The sequence below is a fragment of the Watersipora subatra genome, chromosome 2 (genome assembly GCF_963576615.1).
Source record: "Watersipora subatra chromosome 2, tzWatSuba1.1, whole genome shotgun sequence".
In the NCBI taxonomy this organism is placed as follows: Eukaryota; Metazoa; Bryozoa; class Gymnolaemata; order Cheilostomatida; family Watersiporidae; genus Watersipora; species Watersipora subatra.
This window is the reverse complement of record NC_088709.1, coordinates 63,462,929-63,485,183: the sequence shown is the minus strand read 5'-3', so window position 1 is coordinate 63,485,183 and position 22,255 is coordinate 63,462,929. Positions and strand designations below refer to the sequence as shown.

The window sequence follows — 22,255 nt, the reverse complement described above, 5'->3', positions numbered from 1 at the left end:
CATGCTGATAGCTTTGCTTCTGCCATGTGTATGTTGCTCTCTACAAATTAATTTAGAATCCAGACTCAGAATTCTTGCTACTCCTCCATAATATGGCAGCAATCTGCATTTATTTGTCAATTGCAAGACTAAATGGAGGTGAGTGTTAAAAACAGAACTTTTATCAAAGTGAAAAGACTGGAGTTATGTTACCAACCATTAAAAAGGGGAAATAACTAACCATAAAAAATAACATTGCTTATTCTAGATTATTTTTTGTTTAGCAGTAAAGCAGTAACATTTGGACACAATGATATTATCTTTTGCTACCATTATGATCTTTTGAGTTGATTATCTATTAAAAACTACAAAAGATTTATAGTAAATTTATATTCATTTTTTTACTTTGAATCTTTACCAGCAGCTTAGATAGACTTACCAAAGTGTATTAGGTAATTCAAGTAGATTACTACTGAAGTGAATATTAAAAACAGAACAACATTGAGTAAAGAGAAACAGCTGGAGTTATCTTACCAGTCATTAAAAGAGGAGATAACTAACCAAAAGAAATAATAAGATTGCTTATTATTTCTCTGATGATTATTTATTGTTGAGCCATAGTAAGTCTGCCAGTTCTGACAAAATAGTATCAACTTTTAAGCTTATTATGATCTGTTTAATTTCTTTTCTGCTAAAGACTAACATAAAATAAAATAAATTTATGTTCATCCGTTGCTATAGCGCATTATCAGTAGCTCCGAAATATTTAGTAGGGTAAATTTATCAGAGCTGCTGACAACAATAAGCTCAGTAACTTAGTCAAATCAGTACATGAAAATAAATTTTTGGATCTGGTAGTAGACAAAGTTGGTCCTTTATTGATAATGACTATAGTGTAAAGCTCTCATCTTATTAAACATAGAGAATAACATATATGCATTAGCTAACACCAAACCAAGACCGATATTGAGGGTGTAAGTAAAAACATTAGTACTTGCTCAACCATCTGCAGGTCTTCTTTATAAATTGCAGGCATACATATTCATTTACAGTACACTGCAGAATACATTTACTGATCAAATTGCATAGAATATATTTGGAACATTTAAAAGGCGCTCTTTTGAATAAATGCATTACGCTTTGGTTGGAAGTTGCCTGATCATGTTGATTGAACAAGCAACTCCTACGCCATTTTCAAAGCTTTTCGCTTAATGAAAACATTAAGAAGTTGTATGTTCATGAAAATTTAACAACCATTGATATCAGGATAACGTCTCATGTATTTCTGATCATTTGCCACTATTAGTGATATTATTTGGATATGTAAGATTTATGATAGCCTTTAAAAATAGCTATATCTTGCTAGATCAACTATTTATGTTTGCTGGGGTGGATGACAGGTTGGAAAACTTGGAAAGGGTTTGTCTGTCCATGATCATAGGATGCAGGGGGTTCCTGAAGCCGGGCACTTTAACCGCTCGGTGGTCGTATATGTACCACGGCTGGAGCTAAAAAATAAAGATAGTTCATCATAATGAGAGAAAAAACAATAATGAAATTACTAATACCGTAGCTCTTATAAAATATCTCTTTTCACAAATTAAATGCTTATCTGCAAGCCAGACCAATGCACATTAAAAAGAAATGAATTCGCATCTTCATGAACCAGGAGTTATCTGCTCAGCTATTTCAAAGACAAGAATTATATATATATAACTTTTTATATATGATTCTAAATAATGATGTATATAGATTATATATACAATTTTTCCTATAAAATTTTATATAATAATATATATGTAATATATAATATATATCTCAAAGTATGTCTGTCATCTGTTATTTGTTTGTCCAGTTATAATGATAAAGTATGTATTAGCAATGAAAAATCACGTTGGTACTGGATTTCAACTCGCGTTATTTAAATTGCAATTCTACTTACAAGCGTGTGTAACTATAATGCTAAGCCATTCTTATAAAAACTCATCACTCTTACCGTATATTGTATACCCTTTTTGCAATTACACATGCTGTATTATTAATTAATACAGTGAGCCCTCGAGCACAAGATGACTTTTTCCACCATATGATATCGACAGAAATTTCTCTCAAAATTAAAATTTGGCAGCTGGTGTACTGATTATAACGAAATAATAAAAATACCGACATACTAGTTGTTGAACTCCCCTGACAACTCTTGAAAGAGATACGATGCTTGCTTGATCTCTATCTCAATTCAGTGTTATTCGTTATAAGTTGTAATAAAAATGAAATTGAAAACTGATAAGTGATAAAATTTTGGCCTATCACAAAGTTTAGTTTGGTTAAATACATACTAAAACTTAGCTTCAAGTATGTGTTTAGCAAGTTAAATTCATATAAATTAAATTCAACGCTTATGTTATACAACTGTCTCTAAAGTAAAAACTCTTGATGGTATGTACTGTATGTGGTACATTGTAATGTTACTTTTCTCGCAGATCTTAACCACCATAAACATTAAAGTTATACTGTGGATAACTATAATTATTAAAGTTAACATAATGCTTTATAACTAATTTTTATTATGTACCGAACGTATATAAAATTTTAATGATTTTTATTAGAGAGTGTTTGCATTAGATAATTCCTATGGGTTTCTATACACCTCTAAAAATATTTTTGATTTATGATATATAGTTGTATTATGGGATTTGTTAGGCTCAAGCTATATTGGTGTCGAAGCTCAAGGCAGTACAGGCGGTCTTGGTAATTATGGTGAGTACATAAAGCTGGATAAAGCTAGTGGGTAAAGCTAGTAGATTAGGTAGTATAAGGCAGTATATAAGGAAGTGTAATGAAAGACGGAGGCTCTTCTTCATCTTCACATCAGTACATGTAAGTACATTGATTTATACAATGATGCCATCACTGAAGTGAATTAAAACCATATGCATGTAATTCTAGACCAAATAATTTTTGATTGTACTTGAAGCAAGACAAACTGTTTTTAACCATTACTTGATAATTATTTTTTATTTAAATTTAAACACCTCTGAAATTGTTTTATTTTTTCTCTGAATTCATTTCATCAGAACCCTTTTTTCATGATCTTGTGAAAGATGTTGCCAGCCTTTAATACTCAGGCACGATCTAGATTGTGATAAGTGTTGTCTATGTCTATGTTGATAAGTCTATGTTGCATAAATAAAGCAATGTTGCATAAATGTAACAGAATGAGTGTGGTTTTTTTTCATTTTTATTACTGAAAGAAATGCTATTAGCCGTGGAGCTTGCGACTGCTGCTCTGCTTTCTGATTAAGAAGTTACAGCTGTTGCAACAGTTCGAAAACCTTCACAGCCATTTTATTTGTCTCTTAGTTTATTTTAATTGCAAAAACACTTTTCTTAAGATATGAAGATTGAAGTTTAGAATTTCAACTGTTGTTATACATGTACATTAAATAAACATTAATTCTTTTTGCAAAGACTTCTTTTATTACCCAGGCAATGCCGAGCATCCAGTAGTATACATATATATCATGCTACAGATTATACAGTTTCGGCTATTGAAGCCTCATCAGTGCAGCCCCGAGCAGGGAAGGGAGACAAATCCTATTGCCAATGAGATTTGACTTCTTGACATAAAACAACTAGGTTGTCTCACAGACTTTAAAAAAGTCTATGTGCTGAAACCAGAGTGCTCGAATCACAAATACGGTATATATATTCTAGCTGTACTACTCGGCATTGCCGGGGTAATAAAAAAGTCTTTGGACAGAAAACTTATTTGTATTTGACATATAACAACATTTGCCCTTTTAAATTTCAAATTACATATGGCATTGCCAAACTAGTTAGTTTGTGCATGCGCTACTCGGCATATGATAACGGCTGAGATCTTTACGTCTTGTATGGCTCAGCAGTAGAGTGCCTGGATTATAAACTTGCGGTAGCAATCTCCATGAGTTCAAATCCATCAGTTTGCAAAATTTTAATTCTAAGATTTTATTAGCTATAGCTGGAACAACACGCATACTAACATTGAAAAAAAAAACTAGCTGTGCTAACCGGCGTTGCTCGGGTAATAAAAAGGTCTTTGCACAAAAAATTGATTTGTATTTAACATATAACAACATTTGCCTTTCTAACTGTCAAACTACATATCACGAAAAAAGTGTTAGTTGAAATAATGTAATAGAAAATAAAAACAACTGTAAAGGTTTTCAAACTTTGTCAAACAACTTTTAAACTCATATTTCCTCATATCACAAAGAAAATGTTTCGTGAAGGTCAAATAAATTAAAAAAATATAATGACTATAAAGAGGTTTAGATGGAAATGTAAAATAATTAGCAAGTAATAGCTAAATTAAATCGGTTTTGCTACCGTAATGATACGATTAGTTCAAACTGAGAAAACATAATAAAAATCCTGAGTATGTAGAATTAATAATAACAACTCTTGCAGAGAAGCGCGTGTGTATAACAAAGGTTACTATGCCACCAGAAGCTACCAATCCAAACTTTGAATACAGAGACACTCTTACTCTACAGAGACTCTTCCCACAGAGAAAATGTAATTTTTTGCGTAGGAAGAATTGGCCTTGACCCTAGATGTGGTAATTGAACCTTACAACAAATATTTCTTAAAAGGGGCGTCGTAACGCGTGGCCGCATCGTTAGAATAATCAGCGTGCGCTATATCCATAGTTGAATGCACACCAACACTTAGAAATATATATATACTAGCTGTGCTACCCGGCGTTGCCCGGGTAATTAAAAATTCTGGACAGAAAATTGATTTGTATTTAACATATAACAACATTTGCCATTCTAACTTTCAAACTACATATCATGAGAGAAGTGTTTTGTGTAGTTGAAATAAATTAAGAGAAAAATGAAAACAACTGTAAAGGTTTTAAAACTTTGTCAAACAACTATAACTTTCAAGCTATTAGCCTGGCACATTGCCAATGGAAAACTGCAGTGAGCTGCTAGGCTTCTAATGACGGTTCTCCATGACATTGCGTCAACATTATTGTCCAGCTGCAGTTATTCTAATAATAGCTATAGCCAGAATGCAAACAGACATACGACACACGGACATACTTTGAGAACTATATATATATAAGATATATACATTATGTACGTTATATATACGTATATACATTGTATATACATTATATTTATATTATATATGTATGTTTTCTTCGAAAACATTTTATTTTTGACGATTTTAAATCTATAGCTGTGTTTACTGTTTCTCATTTATTGCTTCATGTTTAATTGTTTGATTGTAATATTTGTCTGATCTAAGAGTGAAAATAGCTACTTGTTAGAACCTGACCAGCTGCAGTAGCCTGGTATCCACGCGTGTTGATTTGATAATCCGGGACCAGCGCAGGGAAATCCACGTTCTGCCCTTGAGTTAGGAGGGCAGAATAACCATCTTGCACATTTCGGTTTGGGCTGACTGGGAGGCAGCAATTACAGATGACTTGGCAGCAGAGTACAGCACTCCATATTGTTATTGCAAACTCAGCAATAGAGACCAGAACTAGTAAGATGTTCAGGCCCACAACAAAGTTTATTGCCTGCAAACAAGTTGAGCATGTTTTACTTTTCAAAAAAGATTATCAACTATATTCCTAACAAATTGGTGCCGTTACCAGCCAACTTGTAATGGTCTATTTAGTGGCATTAACCTGTTCTGATTACCTGTACAGATAGACTAGAGACGGTTTTATTTTGGCAAAGTTCCAACAAAAATAATTTCAAAAATGCTATTCCTGAATCTAAATTATTTTTTCTATTTTTAAAAACTCAAAAGTTTAAGTAACCTTTGGTTTTAATAAAAGTGCAGTTAGGCAAGCCAATTGTCCTGTGTTGGAGGAGATAATATTATTTTTCTCTGGGTGCTGACTGCAGCTCATTGTCCTTTTATAGATGGTAGATGAACATGATTAAGATTGTACTGTTATTCATCTAATCAAGGAGTCAACTGTAAACATTTGTTCAATTAACTCACTGCTGGAAAAGTCTGTGTTTCAATTTATGTGTTTATTTTTTTATTTTAACCTACATGAGCATGCAAATACACTTTAATGCCTGTTGCACTGTGTAGTTTTTTAAAAGTTTTGCGCTTTAATTGTAAAACTTTAAAAGTCACAAATGTGCCACTCACACCACAGTTCATTGTTATTTATTCATGACTGTTGTTATGGTAACTGAGGAAAATGCAAAGAGATGACAATCACAAATACACCAGTCACAATCAATACAACTTTGTACTACCTTGATAAATAGCTTGGAGTTTTGGTTGACACTTTAGCACCTTGTGCAAAAATGTTTTTAGTCTATCACCTCAGATCAAATTAACTTGACAGTGCTATCCTTGATCACTTTTATTGCAGTTAGCAGTGCACACATAATTCTGTTATTGTTTGTAACAACCTGTCATATAGTGTCAGTTTTAAATAGTGCTTGGCTGAGAGTGAAGAATAAATACACGTAAGGGGTTATTGAATACTGATTATGTTGAGGGCATATAAGAACCTTTGAACTTATTGGTTATTGATGCTATGCTTATTGATTGATATTACTCTTTATCCGTACTGAGAAAACATCTAAATTTCACTCAAAAAATTAACACTTACTGAGCAAAAACTGGAGATGTCAGTTTCACAACCAACAGAAATATTATCAGCCAGATCAATTGATGCCAGCGAAGCTAGTAGTGGAGAAAATAGAATTGAGCTGACGATGTTAAGGACCAGAGTGGCAGCGATCTACAATAGAACAAAGTTATTTACCTGTACAAAAGGTGCGTATTATTATTATTATGCTTAATTATCACTATTTGAGAATGGAAAAAATTCTAAAATAATGAATGCTTTGATCCAAGTAGACCAAAATTACAATTACTATTTGGTTTATTTGGTTTATCTGTTTAAGCTACTGGATATATTCAGACCCAAGAAAAGTCATAGTTTAACTTGCACTGAAATTGAAACACGAGCTAAGTTTAATATATGATAGAGTTATACTGCTTTGGTCAAACAGGTGTGATATTTCAGTACTCAGGTGTTTAATATATGATAGAGTTATACTGCTTTTGTCAAACAGGTGTGATATTTCAGTACTCAGGTGTTTAATATATGATAGAGTTATACTGCTTTGGTCAAACAGGTGTGAGATTTCAGTACTCAGGTGTTTAATATATGATAGAGTTATACTGCTTTGGTCAAACAGGTGTGAGATTTCAGTACTCAGGTGTTTAATATATGATATATTTATACTGCTTTGGTCAAACAGGTGTGATATTTCAGTACTCAGGTGTTTAATATATGATAGAGTTATACTGCTTTGGTCAAACAGGTGTGATATTTCAGTACTCAGGTGTTTAATATATGATATAGTTATACTGCTTTGATCAAACAGGTGTGAGATTTCAGTACTCAGGTGTTTAATATATGATATATTTATACTGCTTTGGTCAAACAGGTGTGAGATTTCAGTACTCAGGTGTTTAATATATGATATAGTTATACTGCTTTGGTCAAACAGGTGTGATATTTCAGTACTCAGGTGTTTAATATATGATAGAGTTATACTGCTTTGGTCAAACAGGTGTGAGATTTCAGTACTCAGGTGTTTAATATATGATATATTTATACTGCTTTGGTCAAACAGATGTGAGATTTCTGTACTCAGGTGTTTAATATTGTTTATCACCCATAAAAATATTGAATTTTATTATTTTTACTTGTTTTTCTTAACACAACGAAGACTACATCAATAATTTTGTCAATAATTAATGTACCCCTTCAGTTACATTATCTGTCTTTTGAAAAACACATCTACATTGTGGTATGTATATGTAGTGAAAATTAGTCATAAACACCAAAGTTTATAAAACCATATAAAGAAAGAATTTGTATATGGTAGAATATACAAATGATAGATATATGATGGAATATTTTTATATGTATAATTCATTCCTTCTATATACGCCAAGTGATCAAAGCATAATAAAACGATGATGCATGTATATCTATTGTATATTGACAAACAGAGTCTGTTTTTTTTCTATGTGAATGATAATGTATGAAAACAATAAATAAAACACAAATACAAATAAATAAGCAAATAAAATACAATTGTCTAGGCTCTAGTTTATGTTATATAAATGCTAGCTAACTTATTTTGCTGTTAAAAGTGTTAAGATTACATGCAAGCAGTTTAGAAATGCTAAAATAAATTAAAAACTCTGTACAGTGGTTATTTGTTATACATATTGCCTTGCATCATGATATCCAGCACCACTACCGCTGGCTGGAACATAACTTACCCAACCAATAGTATTATGCGCAAAAGCACCAAGTCCAACTCCTCCAACAATAACAAACTGTAAATACAATCAAAGTTCGTAAAAGTTTTGCTTCCTATTGAGTTTCAATCTACAATTTTAAAGCTATGCAAACAGGAAAATCATGATCAGATGTTTGCTTATTTTAATACTTATTTGTAATAAGAACTGTTAAAAAACTCTGATCTTACATATGAACTGACCCCATGTGTGGTTAAAGTGACATATTAATTTTCAATAGTTCAAAGCTGTTCAACAGTTCAACATTTCAAAACCGAATTAGTTTTCAATAGTTCAGTGTCTTCACTATTGAAAACTAATCAAGACTTGTGAAATTGTTCATTGTTATTAAATCTGTTGGGAGAATGTAAATTTTAAAAAATGAAGCCCTTTACTAAGGACCATCTTCTGACGCCAGATACTGACACAAAATATCGCTTCTGTAAAGTAATGTGAGAACCATAAAGGCTCATTGTATCACTGATAAGACACTATGCTATGATATAACAGTACACACTGTTAACAAAGCACTCTTAGCCCTTTGCCCTTGTTTTGCAAAGTGAGTAAGTGCCCCAATTTTCTCTTAAAACCGCTGCATTCTGTTATAACCTTTGATCTGTTATTACTTGTTCTAGCTAGAATCAAACTAGTAATCTAACCTTAAAACCCTTCCACCAGCAAGAACTAAAACTAAAAGTGCTTGAATTAGGTGACCTGATAGCAAACCAGATGATGGTTAATAAAAAAAGTGTGTTTTTCAAAATAAAATACAAGTCTAGGCTATAGTTCATCTACTATATAAACAGCAATCGTTGTCTGTCTGTCTGTCTGTCTGTGTATCCACCTTATAGAGTACCGTACTATTCTGGGGTTTTTTCATTCAGCGCTAGGGCGCATTAACGGGAATCTCCGGTTAGTGCGCCTCTATACATAACCTATTCATCGTTTGCCGTTTTCACACAAAAATGACGTAATAATTACAACTTTATGACTTTCTTTTAGCTTCAAGACACGCGATGCTTTTTTGCCCTCGACGTATTAGGGCTAATTTGTTTTCGGCAAAACAATATCGACAATAGACTCTCGATATTAGAATTTGGTGATTAAATTCCATTAACCCTATGAAACACAATGCAGATTTGTGAACCTCTATTTCCGGCTATTTCAATTGCTAAATCGATGTTAAAATCACTACTTTTCACGCGGTCTATTGTATTATCTCGAGTAGGGATAGCATCTTGATTATCTCACCTTCGATCAGACAAAGACACTACAGTATTTTATTTTTACATTACATATCGTCGTACCAGTATCGTTGTATTCAGAGTTTTGATGGATAGCTATTGGTGGAACAGTAACATTTTTATACACACACTTCTATGCTAGAATTGTTATTATTAATTCAACATATTCACGAATTTTATTTTGTTTTCTCAGTACGTAATAATTGTATCATTACCGAATCATCTCACATTGTAATCGTAGCAAAACAGACTCAATGTAGCTATTACTTGCTAATTATTTCACTGTTACACCTAAACCCTTTATAGTCGTTTTATTTTTATAATTTATTTGACCTGCACGAAACATTTTTTTCATGATATGAAGGTTAAAAGTTGTTTGACAAAGTAAGTTTGAAAAACCTTTACAGTTGTTTAAGGTAGAATGGAAAATATTGTTATATGTTAAATACAAATCAGTTTTCTGTTCACAGACTTTTTTACTACCCGGGCAACGCGGGGTTGTACAGCTAGATGTATTAGCTTACACATCTTTCCTCTTAAGCCTAACCAATTAGTTTTTCGTAATTAATTTCACATTTTACAACAAACATTTGTAAGATTACTGTAAGATTTATCGTGTAAGATTGCAAGTATCAGTTATTTCCCAATCTCTTATATTTACATACATTTACATACTTTGAGAAATATATATATAGATATATAAATTTAAATTCTCTTATTACATTTATAAATTTCTTATAACTTTTGAAGTTTATAATATAAGTTTTTTAAAGTTCGTTTCAATTTGCATTCTTTTAAACACAAATTGAGTATCGTGTTTCAAATTATAACATTACTCATTTTCCTATCACTGTTATTATTACTTAATTAGTTTCCAATCTTTATTATTTATATTATTCTTTTATTCAATCATTTTTAGCAGATATTGTTCTAATAAAATTTCAACTACAAAATACTACGATATTTTGTCATATTTTCTAGTATCGTCGTATTCAAAGAATTGATGGATAGCTTCTGGTGGAACAGTAGCCTTTTTACACCCTCACACTTTTATGCAAGAATTGCTGCTATTAATTCAACATATTCATGAATTTTATTTTGTTTTCTCAGTTTGTATTAATTGTATCATTACCGTATCATCTTTTATTGTAATTGCTGCAAAACCGACTCAATTTAGCTATTACTTGCTAATTATTTTAAATTTACATCTAATCCCTTTTACAATTGTTTTATTTTTTTTAATTTATTAGACTAGCAGCAAACATTTTCCTCATGATATCAAGTTTGAAAGCTACAGTTGTTTGACAAAGTTTAATAAACAACTACAACTATAAACAACTACACAAAACACTTTTCTCATGATATGTAGTTTGAAAGTTAGAATGGCAAATGTTGTTATATATGTTAAATACAAATAGATTTTCTGTGCAAAGACTTTTTTATTACTCGGACAACGCCCGGGTACAACTTCAGCTTATGGTGTAAAATAGCAACTACAAGTACAAGCTTAGCAAGTACAGCTTATGGTGTAAAATGTTGAAAAAATATTTTACCGCAGTTGTTTTCTTGCCTTGGAGCGGATTAAAATTTACATTATTTTATTTTAATGGGAAAACTTGTTTCGGATCTCGAACAACTCGGTTTTCGAACTACCTCCTGGAATGGATTATGTTTGAGAACTGAGGTTCCACTATACGTTATCAAAAAATATAGGTCGCTGAAAGTTATGAAATTTTAAATTTACATTGGTTTGAAAACCGTTACAGTTGTTTTATTTATTTTTAAATCAGTTGTCCTGCACAGAACCTTTTCTTCATGATATGAAGTTTGAAAGTTGTAGTTGTTTGAAAAAGTTTGAAAACCTTTACAGTTGTATTATTTTCTCTCTTAATTTATTTCAACTACACAAAACACTTCTTTCATGATATGTAGTTTGAGAGTTAGAAAGGCCAATGTTGTTATATGTTAAATAAAAATCAATTTTCTGTCCAAAGACCTTTTTTACTACCCGGACAACGCTGGGTAGCACAGCTAGGCATGGGGCCGTGGCATCATTCGGGGAGGCGCCGGAGACCTTTTTCGCCCCGAGTGCAGCGAGAGTCTCCAGGCGCAGCTTTCCGGATGAATGAGTTGGCGAGTGCGAGGCGATTGGTTGCAAGGCGATTGATTGCGAAGCGATTGAGTGCTAGGCGATTGATTGCGAGGTGATTGATTGTGAGTGCGAGGCGATTGATTGCAAGGCAATTGCGAGGCAATTGATTGCGAGGCGAATGCAAGGCGATTGAGTGCGAGGCGATTGATTGTGAGGCGATTAATTGGGAGGCGAGTGCAAGGCGATTGATTGCGAGGCGGGCCGATTGATTGCGAGTGGAAAGCGATTGATTGCGAGGCGAGTGCAAGAGCACGATGGTCAACTGCGAGGTGGGTAAAGACTGGTAAACCAAGGCGGGGGCTTGGCGGCAGAAGTGCGCGATCGTCAATTGCAAATATAGACGGGTATGAACGGATGCATGAATCTAGACACATAAATCTAAAATATTTACTAGATTTTACACGCATCTAGCTGTAAAACACATTGCAGATTTCCATTGTTCTCCCCAACACTATTGACATGTTTATGTGTATATTCAGGGCAACAATTTCAGTAGACAATTTACATAATAATAAATCAGGCAACAATTTCAGTAGACTGCATATTTGGAGTTGTTTTACAGTATGAAAGACAAGTCTCAATAAACCTTATGCTGCACGTGAATCGGTTTCTGTAGGCGGGTGATGCAGCTAGTTTTCTATAAACGCTAGCTATCTTATTTTGCTGTTAAAAGTTTTAACATTACATGCAAACAATTCAAAAATGCCAAAATAAATTGATGCACAGTCATATAATGCAATAGCAACATATGTAATAGGTAGCAAGATGTATAGACATTTATAGACATATATAGATATGCAGATATGTACTAGACAGGTAGAAAAAGATGAGAGAGGTGCACCATGACACTCATCAACTTTTAAAGTGGGCTGGAACTCAAGTAAAGGGAGTTATCATGAAGAATTGATAAATATTTAAAAGTAATTTGGAACATTGCAACTAAATGCATAGTAATTTGCTGTTCTCTATTTCTTTTAAAACTAATAATAAAATAGTTTTCCTAACTGTTTAAAACTGGCTCATATGCAATCTAGATGTGTTTCTGCTGTGAATATATCAGAATTGTAGATATTTTGTAAACATATTATGAACCATCGCCAAAAGTTGTTTCATAGATTATGAGCCATTGCAGATTTGCAATGCTGCAAAAATGGCACTTGGTTCACCTAAGTGTTTTTGCAAAAGTGCGAAATTGGCACCCATAGGCTTAATACACCCTACCAAGTAAGTAGCTGCTTTGGAACTAAACCTGTTGGGACTATGGTAGACCATGTGATATGGTAGACTATGTGATATGGTAGACTATGTGATATGGTAGACTGTGTGATGTGGTAGACTATGTAATATGGTAGACTGTGTGATATGGTAGACTGTGTGATATGGTAGACTATGTGATATGGTAGACTGTTATATATGGTAGACTATGTAATATGGTAGAGTATGTGATACAATAGACTATGTGATACAATAGACCATGTGATATGGTAGACTATGTGACATGGTAGACTATGTGATATAGTAGACTATGTGATATGGTAGACTACGTGATATGATAGACTATGTGATATTGTAGACTATGTGATATGGTAGACTATGTGATATGGTAGACTATGTGATAAGGTAGGCTATGTGATTAGGTAGGCTATGTGATGTGGTAGACTATGTGATATGGTAGACTGTTATATATGGTAGACTATGTGATAAGGTAGGCTATGTGATATGGTATACTGTGTAGTATGGTAGACTATGTGATATGGTAGACTATGTAATATGGTAGACTATGTGATATAGTAGACTATGTGCTATGGTAGACTATGTGCTATGGTAGACTATGTGCTATGGTAGACTATGTGCTATGGTAGACCATGTGATTTGGTAGAATATGTGATAAGGTCGGCTATTTGATATGGTATACTGCGTGATATGGTAGACTATGTGATATGGTAGACTATGTGATATGGTAGACTATGTGATATGGTAGACTATGTGATATGGTAGACTATGTGATATGGTAGACTATGTGATATGGTAGACTATGTGATATGGTAGACTATGTGATATGGTAGACTATGTGATATGGTAGACTATGTGCTATGGTAGACCATGTGACATGGTAGACTGTGATATATGGTAGACTATGTGATAAGGTAGGCTATGTGATATGGTATACTGTGTGATATGGTAGACTATGTGATATGGTAGACTATGTGATATGGTAGACTATGTGATATGGTAGACTATGTGATATGGTAGACTATGTGATATGGTAGGCTATGTGATAAGGTAGGCTATGTGATTAGGTAGGCTATGTGATGTGGTAGACTATGTGATATGGTAGAATATGTGATAAGGTAGGCTATGTGATGTGGTAGACTATGTAATATAGTAGACTATGTGATATGGTAGACCATGTGATATGGTAAACCATGTGATATGTTTGACTGTGTGATATGGTAGACTATGTAATATGGTAGAGTATGTGATACAATAGACCAGGGGTCTCCAAACTTTACAGCCAGAGGGCCACATGAACCTTCAGCCAGCATGTTGAGGGCCGACAAACCGTATACCGCTGGTCAAAGAGCGAATATTTTAATAAAATGAAGTACATAACACAAGATTCATTAGTTAAGAAGATATTTATTCAAAATTTAAAGGTTAAATTCCAAGCAAGAGTAATATCATAACAAAATCACAATTAGTCTGTTCAGTTTTCTCAATGTGAGTGGTGAAATTGGCTTTTTGATGACAAAATTGTGAAAAAGTCTGGCTTTAGGTTTGAGGTCCCAAGCATTAGAAGAGCCCTCAGATTTTCATCTGACATGTTTGTTCTATAACAGTTTTTCACATACTTCATTCTAGAAAAAGTTTTTTCACACAAGTAAGTGGTGCCAAACATAGATGCAGTCCTGCAGCAAAATGCCTCAAATTTTGATAGTTCTCTTTAGGTAAGAATTGGTAAAATTGAACAAGCCCTTCTTTAAATTTATCCCTCAGCGAGTCATTTGCTTGCAGATCAATCACCTCTAATTGTAAACTGTCTGGACATGCAGCTGCATCCACTTCAAATGGATTTTGAAAGAGTCTCAACTCATCTGCTTTTGCATGCAAATCAGCAAATCTCTCCTGGAATTGATGTTGAAGCTCTTCAATAACCCCACAAGCAAATGAAAGTGGAAAATCTGTGTTAGCTTCTACCATAGCCTCTGTACAGTTTTTAAAATGTGTTAAATTCATAACCTGAACTTGTTTCAGGAACAGATCTAGTTTGTGTCTGAAGGCCTTTAGATGTGTGAACAAATCACTAATGAGGTTTTCTTCTCCCTGTAGCTTAAGATTTAAACTGTTGATATGGCCAGTGATATCTGCAGCAAAAGCCAACTTACATATCCACGCTTTATCAGACAGTAATGCTTGATGCTTCCCTTTTCCTGCAAGAAATTCAGCAATTTCCTTTCTTAGCTCAAAAACCCTTGACAGCACTTTTCCACAACTTAGCCATCTTACTGCAGTGTAATATGGCATGTCTACAGATTCTGTCTCAGTCTCTCTTAACATTTCCCTGAACTGTCTGTGATTCAGTCCATGTGATCTTATCAAATTCACCATTGTTGTTACAGGATCCAACACACAGCTAATGTCCACATACTTAGCACAAAGAGCTTGTTGGTGTATTATGCAATGTAGAAACATTGGTTCGGATATATCTTTTTCAGCGCAAAATTGTTTGATTTGTCCCACCAATCCTTTTTTCACACCACACATATTTCTTCCCCCATCTATAGTTAAGCATTTCAATCGATTCCAATCCAAACTATATTGCTCAAATGTTTTCTGTATTTCTTTCATCAAGTCTTTTCCCGTCGTTGTGTTGTACATACTGTTCAGTGAAGCCAACTCTTGAGTGATATTTAAATTGGCATCCACACCTCGAATGAAAATTAGCAACTGGGAGGTGCCACACCTGTCCGTTGACTCATCTATTGCCAAAAAAAAATGCACAAAATTCTTAGCATGGCTGGCAATTTGCTCCATTAGGTTTGTGCTCATGTCTCCAATTCGCCGGGCAACAGTATTAGCACCCAATGTTATAGTTTTAATAACATTTGATTTTTCCGGACAAAGTTCATCCACCACCTCTAGCAAACAGTTTTTTACTATCTCACCATCTGTAAAAGGCTTGCCATTTTTAGCGAGAATATAAGCCACTTTAAAACTAGCCCTTGCTATCGACTCATTTTGTTTTGAAGCTTTTGTGAAAACTGATCTTTGAGAATTAATGCACTGCTTTAACTTTGCAAGTTTCTCTTCACGTATATTTCCTTCAAACCGTGAATATGTTCCCTGGTGTTTGCTTTGGTAGTGGCGGCGTAAATTGTACTCCTTCAATACTGCAACAGTCTCATGATAGATGACACACAATGCTTTATCTGCAGATTCGATGAAGAAGTATTTTACACTCCACTCTTCTTGAAATCGCCGACATTCATCATCTACTTTTCTTTTTCTTTTATCAACCATTATGAAGCATTGAAATATAAAAAATTTCCACGCTATAGCTCAGCTCTTTAAATTTCGCAATGTGCTTGGAAGTACGAATAGGAAGTTGGATCAAAAGTCGCGCGAGGTATTTTTACGCACCAAATACGTATGGCTAACAGACTTTTTAACAGACTTTGATATGATCTCTATTTATATTAGTATATTTTGCTCTTTTTAAATATTTAATGATTAGATAAGTGAATTGTGAATAGCTGAGATAGGTATTTATTAAAAAATAATGACGTTTTTGGTTGTTTTCCGATCACTATCTCACTCAGTCAAAATCCCCGTAACGCCATGGAAAACCCTGGGAAATCCTTTTCGTGAATGCTATATGATCTCTGAATGAGATGCGCAGTTTCGCATGAGTGAGATAGTGATCAGAAAACAACCAAAAACGTCATTATTTTTCAATAAATACTTATCTCAGCTATTTACAATTTACTTATTTAATCATTAAATATTTAAAAATAGCAAATTATACTAATATAAATAGAGATCATACAAAAGTCTGTTAAAAAGTCTGTAAGCTAATTTCGGTGCGGAAACATATCTGGAAAGTCGACGCACGCCACTCTTGCTAGTTGGCTTGAGTCATAACGTGCATTTTCTGCACAAAGTTTATTTTGTTTAATGATATTTTTATTTTTTATTTTGTTTAATAATATAATTTTTTTATTTTGTTTATTATTTTTTTTTCTTAAGTGTCTCTGCGGGCCGGATTGAGGGGCCCAACGGGCCGCATCTGGCCCGCGGGCCGTAGTTTGGAGACCCCTGCAATAGACTATGTGATACAATAGACCATGTGATATGGTAGACTATGTGACATGGTAGACTATGTGATATAGTAGACTATGTGATATGGTAGACTACGTGATATGATAGACTACATGATATTGTAGACTATGTGATATGGTAGACTATGTGATATGGTAGACTATGTAGTATAGTAGACCATGTGATATGGTAGACTATGTGATATGGTAGACTATGTGATATGGTAGACTATGTGATATGGTAGACTATGTGATATGGTAGACTATGTGATATGGTAGACTATGTGATATGGTAGACTATGTGATATGGTAGACTGTGTGATATGGTAGACTGTGTGATATGGTAGACTGTGTGATATGGTAGACTGTGTGATATGGTAGACTATGTGATATGGTAGACTATGTGATATAGTAGACTATATTGGTTAGAGCTACACTGATTGCTTTCTCATAATATACTGTTTGTAGGAAGCGAAATACACTAAATTAGCCTAAGATTTTATAACTACGTATAAGGTACCATGAAATAATGGGTATCAATGCCTTTAACAAACATTGTGGACAATGTGGACATTGCTACATGTGGACAATGATAGTCTGGTTGGCCTTCATGTCTGCCTGAAGCCATGGTTGGAGATTAGGAAAATATATTGCATATATGAGTCAAACTTTTACATTCGATTTGGCAGCCAAATTAACATGAAAAGTTTCGAAATGCTGCAATCATTTCTCAGAATTGTTTCTTTTGCTCATTTTCCAAGTTGCTAACTCAAAAAATTCAAGCTTTTAAAGTTCGTTATAGTTCCTTTTATAGTTCTTTTAAAATCTTTTTGCGGCAAACTGAAATACGCAAAAAAATACAGTCAGCAATCGTTTTAACTTGCTTGATCTTGATTGCAAACCGTGTACGTGACAGATTACAAACACAATTTATATGCTAAGACAAGATGAAGCAGATGTATTTGGAGAGTTTAATAGGATTTGGTAAAGGTAAAATCTAGTTTATGCCCACTTCACCATCAAATACAAGCAAATTAAAGGGTTACCTCCTAATTTGGTTCTTAATTATAAAATATAAATAAAGCACTGTTTCAATATTATGGTTGAAGTGCCAGCATGAATTGAAGCTTTTCAATAATTGAACATCAAAGTTGATTAGATTTTAATTTTGTTCACTTAAACAATTTTAATTAGCTATTGTCATCTCCATCTATCCAAAAAATGGCTAAATGGTATATATTAAGGCGTAGAAAAATAATTAAATTTTATTAGAAATACTGTTTTTTGCAAAGTCATCATATAAATTCAGGGTGATACCACAAATTATTTTACCGTTATTAATATTCTCAATAATTTTATTACTAACTGTCTGATTAAAATAGAACTGCAAAATTAGAATAAAATTCTCCTTGTCAAATTATATCTCTATCCTGATTTTGTTTTTCACTCATGCAAATTGACTCATCTTCTATTTATATACCATAAAAGATTGTGTTGTTTTAATGGTTAGTGTGATGGGCAAACAACTTTAAGTAAATTATATAACAGTTAAACGTGGCAAGTAACTCAGTTATGTACATCTCTAACGCATAAAAAGCTTGTGAAAATATCATCATCCATAATGACTCACAAAGGCTCCACACCAGATACCATGGCCAATGGTGGAGAATTCTCCATAATACATGTACATGCTTGTTTCCACAGGTATGAGAATGATTCCTAACAGAATACAAAGTCCTCCAATTACTACTTGAGAAAAGGACAACCTGTAACAGAACCCCTCTCCTTAGATTACCAAAATATAAACATTTGCAATTCATGAGGATTTAAAAATGTTTATCAGGTAAAATCTCTTTCCCATGTGAACAATATATTGTTAAATTTTTTTTAATTCAGAATATTTTTTAAAAATCATTTAAGAATATATGATAGCAAATTACCCATTAAAACAATTTAGATAAACACTTTTGGATTTTATACGCTTTGCATAAATTAAACCTTCAATTCATGCGTAAGAAAAATAAGTTCATCACCTTTATGTCATTTTTACATTTTTCTATTTCTTTTGATATTTCTATAAGTTTAAATGCTTGTTTATATTACACTGTTGATGCATAGAGTTAGTAAAGTGATAATTCGTAATGTATGCATTTTGATGCCTTTCTTCTGCAATCCATATATACAAGCGGTAGATATCTTGTTGAGTTATTACCAATAAGTTATAGTATTCATTGCTGTGGTTACAATGACTCAAGACACTAGAGCAACTGAACAGTGTGGAATTTTAGCAAAAGGATAAATACTGTAAAACCTATAATTGAACGCCGCCTTTATTTGGCTCCCACTTTGACAATTTTACCCAGTAAGTTATAACAAAAAGTTACAAATAGCCAGTAAGTTATAGTATTCATTGCTGCAGTCACAATGACTAAATCACTAGAGCAACGGAACTGTGTGGAATCTTAGCAGAGGACTAGATACCGTAAAACCTTTAATTGAACACTGCCTCTATTTGGCCGCCACTTTGACAATCTTACCCAGTAAGTTATAACAAAAAGTTACAAATAGCCAGTAAGTTATAGTATTCATTGCTACAGTCACAATGACTAAAACACTAGAGCAAAGGAACAGTGTGAGGTCCTAGCAGAGGGATAGGTACCATAAAACCTCTAATTGAACTCCGCTTCTATTTGACTGCCACTTTGACAATCTTTGATCTTTACAAACCCATAATATCAAGAGATCAGTGGAAAAGCATCCACAAATTTGTAGTAATAATGTTTACATCAATAACAATTAACTCTCTCATTGTCCAACTACAAAGCTTTTATTTTTTGTTAAAACTTTGAAAGCAACGCCATAAAAATAATTAATAACTGTCTGAGGTTAATAGTAGTTCCTTGCTTAACGCGGTCTCGATACTTTAAAGTACATTTATACAAACATTGGTTTACATCTACAATGGTAGATACATTACTAGTTTTAGGCTAAAGGCTACGCCTCAAGAGCAAAACCTTTATGCAATGCATTTGTGTTAAACTCAACGCATAAAAGTTTTGTTCTGCTAAAAAAATTGTTTGAATGATTATATTGACTAGCTAAGCAATGCAGAAAAAAAAGTTAAGGTCAGAAAACATTGTGGAAAGTATTGGATAACCAGAAGATGTGTGTTCCATCAAAAGGAACAATCGGAATGCAGCTATCCAAGCAAACGATACAAACCAACATTCGAGCTGATTGAAGATATACGGGAACAGAAAAAATGCAACAGGATTGAAAAGATGCCAACATTACACCTATATTTAATAAAGGAAATGGTAAGGACTGTTGGAAACGATCGAAGCACCTCAATTCTGTCAATTACTAGAAAAAAATAAGACCCGTTTACTACTCCACTGGCTCAATAAAGGGATCCCTAAATGCACTGCTTGAAATCCAGTGTGAAATTCATTAGGAAACAGTACAATAGATATGATGTTCATTCTCTGCTAAGTACAAGACAAATGCCTAGAACGGAACTACGCCTCTGTATGCTGTCTTTATTAAATTTAACAAAGTCTATGATATAGTCTCAAGACAATGTCTCTGACTAGTTTTGAAAAAGTTGAGCTGCTCTAACAAAACTACAACCCTGATGAAATTTTTTCATGGCGAAATGCAGGCTGAAATAGTCTACGAGAATTTTGCTTCAGAGATATTTTTTTGTAGAAAACAGTGTCAAGCAGGGCTCTGTCTTGCCATCAACCTTTTTATCACTGTATCTTCACGCTACGTTTAAAGTTAATTTTAGACCCGTCAGTGAAAAATTATACATTCAAACACGACACATTGACAATTTTTTCAGTTTCTCAATTAAACCCCAAATCAAACACAACCAAGTTCCCTGTCAGGGAAACGTTTTTTGCTGATGTTGCCGTTTTGGTTACTCTTTCAGCTGAAAAAATGCAATTGCTTATAGACAAAGTAGTCAAAGCAGCAAAAAATTTCAGCCCGAAAATGATCATAAAGAAAAAAACATAACTGAATCAATGAGTAAAGTTTCTGTATCCACCACCAGATCCTACAGATATCTTGAGGAACAACAAACCGCTTACTCAGTGAGCAGATTTTAGATACCTAGAAAGTACTGTAGCCAGCATTGCCAGGATTGATAAAGAACGTAGTCACAAAATTAGAACTGTCAGCATTTCTTTTGGAAAACTTCCAAACAATTGGGAAGAACGAGCATGTAACCATATGAGCTAAGTGTAATGTATACAGAACTATAGTCTATACAGCCTTGCTACATAAAACTGACACATGGACAGTATACCAAATGCAAGTAAAGAGACTGAACACAGTCATGTTGAGACACTTACACACCCTAATGAATCTCACTTAGAAAGATAAAGTCAAGAACACCACAATTCTAAGATGGGCTTGCCCTCTATTCGTTGTGAACATCTTGATAGAAAAAGGGCTGAGATGGCGGAAACGTGCACAAGATGGGTCATGAATAAGTAACAAAAGAACTATTATATTCACAACTCTACATAGAAAAAGCAGGTCATACCCAGACTAAGATAAAATATATAGCAAAGCGTAACATGAAGTTGAGAAAACTAAAAACAGATAGAAAGCTAGAAAAAACCAAAAACAGAACTACATGAAAACCAGTTATATACGTAACCTGAACCATAAGACACTCATTGTCGAAATGTCTAATTGTGAGAGAAAGCAAAAGAGACGTGTAATTTACATATTGAATAGTTCTAGCCCTTGATTTGAATTTTAAAGCACTAAATAAAAAAATTGCTATTTTTTAAAGCAAATCCAAACAATTTATATTTGATAATAACAATATTTAAAAAAATACATATTTAGCTACCTTAAAAACAACCCTTTTTGTTATATTTCAAGTTTTAGGTATTCACCAATCAGCTACCAATGTTTAGCCTCATAATAAATTAGTCTACCAAACAATTTACTCACCACTTCATTTGAGTGAGGGCAGTTGCCTCCAGTTGATAGCCCTCCCCTCCAGGATTCCATATAGCACCTGTAACATCAGGCTGTGCAGCAAACTGTCGCTGTGGTGGTTGCTGTAGCTGCTGCATTCTCTGTTATTGTTATATTGTGATCATTATAGGAGCTGAAGTGAAACTGTATCTACATGTAAAAAAAGATAAACACAACATTGTTACTGTCTCTCGTATCTAAATATTATTTTCTTT

General features: G+C 33.6%; 1 protein-coding gene across 1 annotated transcript; it reads right to left on the bottom strand.

Annotated features, from left to right (window-relative positions):
- Positions 1-1,115: 1,115 nt before the first annotated feature.
- Positions 1,116-22,138, bottom strand: LOC137388436 (membrane-spanning 4-domains subfamily A member 4A-like). The gene is made up of 6 exons (XM_068074922.1): positions 22,014-22,138; positions 18,673-18,808; positions 8,311-8,367; positions 6,617-6,748; positions 5,308-5,554; positions 1,116-1,487 (listed from the first exon to the last, which is right to left on the bottom strand). The coding sequence occupies exons 1-6, from the start codon at positions 22,136-22,138 to the stop codon at positions 1,450-1,452; spliced, it is 735 nt and encodes a 244-aa protein (XP_067931023.1). The 3' UTR covers positions 1,116-1,449.
- Between the last annotated feature and the right edge of the window lie 117 nt (positions 22,139-22,255).